Below are 10000 nucleotides of genomic sequence, written 5' to 3'. Positions count from 1 at the left end.
GAGAGAGAGGGGGAGAGAGAGAGAGAGGGAGAGAGAGAGGGAGAGAGAGGAGAGAGAGAGAGAGAGAGAGAGAGAGAGAGAGAGAGGGAGAGAGAGAGGGGGAGAGAGAGAGAGAGAGAGAGAGAGGGGGAGAGAGAGAGAGAGGGAGAGAGAGAGGGAGAGAGAGGAGAGAGAGAGAGAGAGAGAGAGAGAGAGAGAGAGAGAGAGAGGGAGAGAGAGAGGGGGAGAGAGAGAGAGAGGGAGAGAGAGAGGGAGAGAGAGAGAGAGAGAGAGAGAGAGGGAGAGAGAGGGAGAGAGAGAGGGGCAGAGTTAGGGCTGAAAATTAACTTTTTGGCTCACCTGCCAAGGGGACTGGTAGATGAAAAAATCCACCGGCCAAGTATATTTTTCACCGGCCAAAATAATAAATTGCCTTTTTTGTCACATTCAATACATCTGTTTCAGTACTTTTCATTCAGATAATAGTATTATGTTGAATACATGCTTAAGGAAGAGGCCAAAGTAACATTTCAAATCAATTAGTTTAATTCGATGCCTACAGCAATTCATAGAAATTAAATTATTCATTTCCATTCACTTCCACGGTGTAGAATTATCCATAAATACCTAACCCTACACAAATATGAGATATAAATGATCCAAGCCTTAACCTCATGGTCTTTATGTGTTTATGAACAAAATACATATACTGTAACATATTCACAGCCTGTCATCATGTAAAGTTAAACCTGAGCTGGATGAGCAGTGAAGTCAGTCAAGGAGGAACCAGAACCGTCTTCAGAGCTGATAAGCTACATGACAAGCGATCAAAGACATCCCTTCTGGTATGCTATGGAAGCCCAGAGACAGGATGGTACACATGTAGGTGTCGACTGTAGTAGCGCGCGTCCTCTGAGGTAAATGGGAACGATTTTCTGTGCGCGAGTAGCTTCGCGTCACCAGTCTCTCCTAGTGCGCGAGTCATGTGACTGAAAACTTTATTTGGTGCAGCGGGGGAGCTATTTAAGTGCAACACACGGTCTATGGCATGGATGTGGCGACATCGCACGCATAATTTATTACATGACTCTATTGGTACAAACATTTACCCGCCAGCGTGGCGGATAGCCTCCGAAATTTAGTCGTCAAATGGAAATTTGACCCGCCATTGGCGGGTGGCGGGTGTTAATTTTCATCCCTGGGCAGAGGTCATCTTCTTTTCCTGAAAAGATCCTCAACACACAACTGAGGAAGGGGTAAAGCTGTCCAGTAGAGGCCGGAGTGACCAGGCGCTGATCACATGAGTGGCATGTCTAATTTGCACCAGTAAGTAAATAATCTATAGAGGCTTTAGACCATCTATGGTGCTCAATCTCAGCCAAAGCAAATTAGGTCTGCAGTCATTAAATATTTAACAGAATGGATATTGACGACAGATTAATGAGAAATAAAGCACCATTTATGAAGCTCAAAGTTGATTTCCCCGTAGCTACTGTTGGAGGCGGGAATGGTTCTAAGTACCACATCTGAAGTCAATTTCTCACTACAATGTACAATAATACTGTTATTGCTTTCTAAAAATAACCAAATGCTAATTCCGATGCTGAACCTTGGGAAGCTGGAACCGTTCTCCGGGGGTTTACGCAACTATTCCTAGCCTGACAGTAGAACCATGCATACTGTACGTACCGCATACTACAGCACAGAAGCATACTCATCTCACAGTATACTGTACATCGACTAGTACAGTACATGTTCCATTGTGGGGCTATTTGGGCCCCTGTGTGCCGTGTGTGAGAGAGGGGCCGGGGGCCGGGGGCCGGGGGGCAGCGCTATGCAGGCTGATGTCCGGCTACGCCAACTGACACAGGCCTGGGTTTATGGAGCGCATCCGGTAATCAATCCCCTCTTTTTTTTTAATGGAAAACATACATGTATGTCAGCCAATCAATAGAGGGAGGAGGCGGAGGCAGGAGCAGGCCTTAAGGAGATGAATGAGAGCTTCCCGGGGAGGGAGAGAGAGAAAGAGACCAATCAGAGGACAGCGGGAGAGAGAGACCAGTCAGACGACAGCAGGACAGAGAGCGAGCAGCTGAAGGGGTGGGGCCAGGAACAGCTAAGATCACTACTGCGTCTGTGATAGGCAGGCCTGGGGGAGTGGGTGGGGCTGGCGGCACGGGGGAATGGCGGGACAACGTGACGAGTTCATCTCGCTCTCCCCGTCGTGGCGTGAGTATGTGTTCATACGCGGTGGCGTAAATGGGCAGCTTATCCCGGGGGCGGGGGGGTGGAGCTGATCGGCCGCGGCGTCTCTGCAGGACGAGCGTACGGTACGGTGCCTTTAAGGACGAGCGTACGGTACCTTTAAGCCTGGTCTCTGCAGGACGAGCGTACGGTACCTTTAAGGACGAGCGTACGGTACGGTACCTTTAAGCCTCGACTCTGCAGGATGAGCGTACGGTACCTTTAAGCCTCGACTCTGCAGGACGAGCGTACGGTACCTTTAAGGACGAGCGTACGGTACGGTACCTTTAAGGACGAGCGTACGGTACCTTTAAGCCTCGTGTCGCCACCAAATGCTCCGCAGCCCCAGTTGCCCGTGGCGATCGCAGAGAGGTGCTTGCTGTTGCTGTTGGACCGGAAGAACCCACAGTAAGCCTGAAACACACACACACACGCACACACGCACGAACACACGCACGCACGCACGCACACACGCACACACACACACACACACACACGCACAGGTGAGGGGGGTGGAGAAGGTGTCAAGTAACAAACACAAACATGGTTATTGTGCTATTTCAGGTAACCACTGTAGGTCCAATGCTCTATGTGGACATATGTGATAATGTGCAGTACAATGGTTACAGGAGCTACATGTGTTCATTCAATATTTTTAATTCGAAAACCCCATATCTGGTCAAATCAGCATGTCTTGCGCCATAAACATTCATTTCTGACCAAACGTCCCCTGATAAGACCATTACCACAACAGCAGCACAGAGTGTGACGTGCTCTGGGCTGGCGGATATCTGTGACCACCCTGTCCCTCTCTGCTCCCTACAGTCCTTGCTACGGTGGCCCGTCCTTAATGAAGGTGACAGGCAACGTGTCAATTTATTCTGATGCCAATTGTTTGAGAAGAAAATGTTTCTATTCAACAAACCGGGATTTTCATCTCCCATGCTGTGGACTGACCCCCAGGCCTCTGTCTCAACAGGAACACACAGCTACAGTACCGTGGCCTCCTACAGCCAGAATCCCTCCTTCACTCACACCTTTATGAACACTGTTAAAGGTGATAGGCTGCTCTGAGGCCTCGCCTCACCTTGTTCAGCTCTCTGGTCATCTTCTCGGGATGAAACTGCTCCAGGAAGTGTCGGTACTTCAGAGCATCCAGGGCCACGATCTCCGTGCATCTCCTCTGCCAGTCATCTCTGAACACATACAGTAGGAGAAATGTTCCTCAAATATCAACACATTTTATATTGAATTCAAAAAAGTACATTCTGTTGATTATATTACACTATATGTCGTAAATAAGGTCCAGGTTGTCAAAAACGAGCATTGTCCTTTAAATTAGAGTTTCTTCTCAGATTCACATTAAGAGCTTATTTAATTAATTAATTAATTGAAGAGCTTATGGGAGATCACTGAGGTAATAATGACATGATGTTCTCCCTGGTGACATCTGTGGATGTCTGTGGATCAGGGACGTAGGTACTCGGTGACATCAGTGTGAAGGACATGAGTGAAGTAGGTACAGTCATGGACTAAAGGATTGGCACCCCTGGAATTTTTCCAGAAAATACACCATTTCTCCCAGAAATTGTTGCAATCACAAATGTTTTTGGTATACGTTTATTTCCTTTATGTGCATTGGAAAAACACAACAAAAAAAAGAAAAAAGCCAAAATTGACAATTTTACAGAAAACTCAAAAAAATGGGCCGGACAAAATTGTTGGCACCCTCAACTTAATATTTGGTTACACACCCTTTGGAAGAAAGAACTGAAATCAATCGCTTCCTATAACCATCAACAAGGTTATTACACCTCTCAACTGGAATTTTGGACCACTCTTTTGCAAACTGCTCCAGAAGGGCACCTTCTGCAACAGCAATTTTGTAGGTATTTTTGTACTGTAGGTGTTCAATGGGATTTAGATCCGGACTCATTGCTGGCCACTTCAGAACTCTCCAGCGTTTTGTCTCCAACAATTTCTTGGTGCTTTTTGAGGTATGTTTGTTGTCAGAGGCAGCAAAACAACCCCAAAACATCTTTGAACCTCCACCATGTTTGACTGTAGATACTGTGTTCTTTTCTTTGTGGGCCTCATTCCGTTTTCTGTAAACAGTAGAATGACATGCTTTTCCAAAAAGCTCTACCTTAGTCTCATCTGTCCACAAAACGTTCTCCCAGAAGGATTGAGGCTTAGTCAGGTACATTTTTGCAAACTCCAGTCTGGCTTTTTTATGTCTCTTTGTCAGCAGTGGGGTTCTCCTCGGTCTCCTGCCATAGCGCTTCATCTCATTCAGATGACGACGCATGGTCCGAGCTGACACTTCTGCACCCTGAGTCTGCAGGACAGCCTGAATGTGTGTGGAAGTTGACTGAGGATGTTTATCCACCATTCAGACTGTCCTGCGTTGCATTCTTTCGTCATTGTTTCTCTTCTGTCCACGTCCAGGGAGATTAGCCACAGTTCCATGGGTTATAAACTTCTTGATTATATTACGCACAGTGGACAAACGAACTTCAACCTGTAACCTTGAGATTGTTTATATTTTCCACAATTTTGCTTCTTAAGTCCTCAGACACTTCTGGGCTCTTCTTTCTCTTTCCATGCTTGGTGTGACACACACAGGCACACAACACAAAGGTTTAGTCAACTTTTATACATTCTACAGTAACTGGCTTCAGGTGTGATTTCTATATTGCCAGCACCTGTTACTTGCCACAGGTGAGTTTAAACGAGCATCACATGCTTGAAATAAAATGATTTCCCCACAGTTTTAAAAGGGTGCCAACAATTTTGTCCGGCCCATTTTTTGAGTTTTGTATAAAATTGTCAATTTTGGCTTTTTTCTTCTGCTTTTATGTGTGTTTTCCAATGCATATAAAGGAAATAAACATGTGAATACCAGAAACATTTGTAATTGCAACAATTTCTGGGAGAAATGTTGTATTTTCTGGAAAAATTCCAGGGGTGCCAATACTTTCGGTGCCAATAGCCTTATTTCCACTGTGGTGCCGAACCGATACCGAGCTCAAACCGCGCCGCTCCGGACCCGTGGGAACGGTTACAGCGTCTGGTTCCACCTCTCTGGCTGTTGCGTTCCACGGAATGTTGTTATTGTCGGTTGCCATGGTAGTTTGTTTTGTCTCTTCACATTTCTACTAAAGAACGGTTCTGCTTCACTCAGTACGGTTAGACAACCGTGCCATGGGAACGGTTCTGCGAACGGTTCTGGGCCCAACCGGTCCCATGTGGAAACACCGTCGGAACGGTTACCCTGCGTGCTCAGAACGGTTCGGCACCACAGTGGAAATAAGACTATAACTTTTGTCCACCTGGTGACATCAGTGATGTAGGTACTTGGTGACATCAGTGTGACAGACATCAGTGATGTAGGTACTTGGTGACATCAGTGTGACAGACATCAGTGATGTAGGTACTTGGTGACATCAGTGTGACAGACATCAGTGATGTAGGTACCTGGGTGTCTCGTCCTTGTGGCTCTCCTTCCAGCGGTAGCTCTCAGCGTAGCCTGCATATTTACTGTACTGCTCCGTACCTGCAGAACAACGCCACAGATATTTACTATACTGTTCTGTATCTGGAGAACATGACAGATATTTACTACACTGTTCCGTATCTGGAGAACATGACAGATATTTACTACACTGTTCCGTATCTGGAGAACATGACAGATATTTACTATACTGTTCCGTATCTGGAGAACATGACAGATATTTACTACACTGTTCTGTATCTGGAGAACATCACATTTACTATACTGTTCCATACCTGGAGAACATCACATTTACTATACTGTTCCATACCTGGAGAACATCACAGATATTTACTATACTGTTCCATACCTGGAGAACATCACCGATATTTACTATACTGTTCCATATCTGGAGAACATCACAGATATTTACTATACTGTTCCATACCTGGAGAACATCACCGATATTTACTATACTGTTCCATATCTGGAGAACATCACAGATATTTACTATACTGTTCCATATCTGGAGAACACCGCCACAGCTATTTACTATACTGTTCCATATCTGGAGAACATCACAGATATTTACTATACTGTTCCATACCTGGAGAACATCACCGATATTTACTATACTGTTCCATATCTGGAGAACATCACAGATATTTACTATACTGTTCCATACCTGGAGAACATCACAGATATTTACTATACTGTTCCATATCTGGAGAACATCACAGATATTTATTACACTGTTCTGCATCTGGAGAATATCACCGATATTTACTATACTGTTCCATACCTGGAGAACATCAAAGATATTCTTTATATACGGTTTTGTATCTGGAGAACATCACATGTCTTTACTATACTGTTCCGTACCTGGAGAACAACGCCACAGATGTATTCAGCAGACATTCACACAGCAAACCACTGTGGGTTCCTAAATGCATTTCCAAATTACATTTGGTCTCTCTCTCTCCCTCTCTCTCTTTTCCTGTTCGCCATTTTCTCTCTCTCTTTCTCTCTCTCTCTCCACTCTCTCTCTCTCCTCTCTCTCTCTCCTCTCTCTCTCTCCAGTATCAATGTGTATTGGATTGACATAAATAAAGGTCATTGATCAAGAGGTAATGGGCTTACAGATGTGAAAGTGAAAGCCCAGTCTAATGGGCAGGACCCTGTCAAGTGAAAGGCTATTCATAGCTCTGCCTTTCCTACATGAAACTTCACCTTTCATTTGATGCAAATAGAAAGCCTTCTACAAAACATTACCGATGAGACTAGCTCTCCAAAAGTAATGCATATACGTACAGCCGTGATCAATGCACTGAACTTTTAGACCCCGTTTTTTTTCCTACTGAGGTCTTCAGTGTGAGCTGGTGGAGTGCGAGAGGAGGAACTCCCCCGGGTCTCAAAGAGGGTTGGAGCACGGTCCTGTCAAAGGGACCACCCTGCTGCCCATTCAGGCCTTCTGCATTACACTGCCCCCGGTACGCATCACCTCCCCAGGGGCCTGAACGCACCGCTCATAAACACAGCTGCTTAACACAGAAGATTAACACCGGTCATTAGCCCAGGTCTGCAGCTGCTAGTGGAGAGGGGGGCGAGGAGAGGGCGGCGTACCAACACAGTGAGGGACACGGGCCTGAACACCTCCTCGGTAACGATCTGACAAGTTAACACGTCGTACAGTTGACTGCATTACAGTACGGGTCATTTGGACAAGACGCAAACAACAACAACAACACTGACAAACACACAACTACAGCTGGGAAAAAAAAATCTCAGGTGAAACTAAAGCACTCGCAACACAGAGACATGGGCCCCTCCGCCATACTACCCAGGGGCCCACTCCGCCATACTACCCAGGGGCCCCTCTGCCATACTACCCAGGGGCCCCCTCCACCATACTACCCAGGGGCCCCCTCCGCCATATTACCCAGAGGCCCACTCCACCATACTACCCAGGGGCCCACTCCGCCATACTACCCAGGGGCCCACTCCACCATACTACCCAGGGGCCCACTCCACCATACTACCCAGGGGCCCACTCCACCATACTACCCAGGGGCCCACTCCACCATACTACCCAGGGGCCCACTCCACCATACTACCCAGGGGCCCACTCCACCAGACTACCCAGGGGCCCACTCCACCATACTACCCAGGGGCCCACTCCACCATACTACCCAGGGGCCCACTCCACCATACTACCCAGGGGCCCACTCCACCATACTACCCAGGGGCCCACTCCACCAGACTACCCAGGGGCCACTCCCCCATACTACCCAGGGGCCCACTCCGCCATACTACCCAGGGGCCCACTCCATCATCCTACCCAGGGGCCCACTCCGCCAGACTACCCAGGGGCCCCGGGAGCTTGACACTCAATGAAAGGTTTTGCCAACAGCGCCAAGAAGGGCCTCTAGCTAACCCCTCACAGCCAGAGAGTATGACCATTAGGGCCACGGCTGCGTAATGGTCGCCAAAAGCCTCGGCTAAGCTCCGGGTCTCCGTCCAATGTAGCGGAGAGCTTTTATCCCCCCCCCCACCATCACCTTGGTCCCATTTCCCATTTACGCCAGCGATCCCCCCGGACACACACACACACACACACACACACACACACACACACACACACACACGCACGCACCAATCGCAAGATTACGTCCCGTCTAGCTCTCCCCTAAAAGCGACCACAGGGCCTCTGTGGACCAGCCAGCAGCTGTGCATCAGGTACCGCGCTACACAACGTCTTCGCAAAGAACACACGGTGTGAGTAGCCAGTTGGTAGAGATGGTACATAGGGTGTGTGTGTGTGTGTGTGTGTGTGTGTGTGTGTGTGCGTGCGTGTGTGTGTGTGTGCGTGCGTCCGAGCGGATACAGAGGGCGTGCCGTGAATATTCTGTGGCGTTTTAATAAATCCAAGGCATCGCCGGCCCATTCCATTAGCAGAGCCGTGCCCTCAGCCGGGTTATAAATTCCTCTCTGTCCAAATGTAATATAGTTAAGTAGGGAGGAGGAGGAGGAGGGGGGGGGGCGGAGGACACTCAGGACAGGGAGGGGGGGGGGACGGAGGACACTCAGGACAGGGAGGGGGGGGGGACGGAGGACACTCAGGACAGGGAGGGGGGCCGTGTCTCGAAGCTGAAGGTGACTCTGAAAGGGGGGAGGTTCCGTTCCTTTTATGGGGCTTCCTTATGTTCCGCGTCGGGCAGAGCCGATGGGCGGCAGCCACCAGGGGTAAAGAGTGAGTCTAGAGCAGGGGTAATAGTGAGTCTAGAGGGGTAATAGTGAGTCTAGAGGGGTAATAGTGAGTCTAGAGGGGTAATAGTGAGTCTAGAGGGGTAATAGTGAGTCTAGAGCAGGGGTAATAGTGAGTCTAGAGGGGTAATAGTGAGTCTAGAGGGGTAATAGTGAGTCTAGAGGGGTAATGAGTGAGTCTAGAGGGGTAATAGTGAGTCTAGAGGGGTAATAGTGAGTCTAGAGGGGTAATAGTGAGTCTAGAGGGGTAATGAGTGAGTCTAGAGCAGGGGTAATAGTGAGTCTAGAGGGGTAATAGTGAGTCTAGAGGGGTAATAGTGAGTCTAGAGGGGTAATAGTGAGTCTAGAGGGGTAATAGTGAGTCTAGAGGGGTAATAGTGAGTCTAGAGCAGGGGTAATAGTGAGTCTAGAGGGGTAATAGTGAGTCTAGAGGGGTAATAGTGAGTCTAGAGGGGTAATAGTGAGTCTAGAGGGGTAATAGTGAGTCTAGAGGGGTAATAGTGAGTCTAGAGCAGGGGTAATAGTGAGTCTAGAGGGGTAATAGTGAGTCTAGAGGGGTAATAGTGAGTCTAGAGCAGGGGTAATGAGTGAGTCTAGAGGGGTAATAGTGAGTCTAGAGGGGTAATAGTGAGTCTAGAGCAGGGGTAATAGTGAGTCTAGAGGGGTAATAGTGAGTCTAGAGGGGTAATAGTGAGTCTAGAGGGGTAATAGTGAGTCTAGAGGGGTAATAGTGAGTCTAGAGGGGTAGTGAGTGAGTCTAGAGGGGTAATAGTGAGTCTAGAGGGGTAATAGTGAGTCTAGAGGGGTAATAGTGAGTCTAGAGGGGTAATAGTGAGTCTAGAGGGGTAATAGTGAGTCTAGAGGGGTAATAGTGAGTCTAGAGGGTTAATAGTGAGTCTAGAGGGGTAATAGTGAGTCTAGAGGGGTAATAGTGAGTCTAGAGGGGTAATAGTGAGTCTAGAGCAGGGGTAATAGTGAGTCTAGAGGGGTAATAGTGAGTCTAGAGGGGTAATAGTGAGT

At 47.9% G+C, this 10000-nt stretch overlaps 1 protein-coding gene across 1 annotated transcript in view; it reads right to left on the bottom strand.

Annotated features, from left to right (window-relative positions):
- The window catches only part of parga (poly (ADP-ribose) glycohydrolase a), a 37335-nt gene that overhangs the window by 3468 nt on the left and 23867 nt on the right, over positions 1-10000 (bottom strand). The window contains exons 13-15 of the mRNA XM_084458732.1: positions 5701-5779; positions 3311-3419; positions 2532-2637 (exon numbers count right to left, since the gene is read on the bottom strand). Coding sequence (XP_084314858.1) covers positions 2532-2637; positions 3311-3419; positions 5701-5779 — 294 coding nt within the window. The remainder of the gene's footprint in view (positions 1-2531; positions 2638-3310; positions 3420-5700; positions 5780-10000) is intronic.

The sequence above is a fragment of the Borostomias antarcticus genome (assembly GCF_949987555.1).
Source record: "Borostomias antarcticus genome assembly, chromosome: 25".
NCBI classification, from domain to species: domain Eukaryota; kingdom Metazoa; phylum Chordata; class Actinopteri; order Stomiiformes; family Stomiidae; genus Borostomias; species Borostomias antarcticus.
This window is presented reverse-complemented; position numbering and strand designations above follow the sequence as displayed.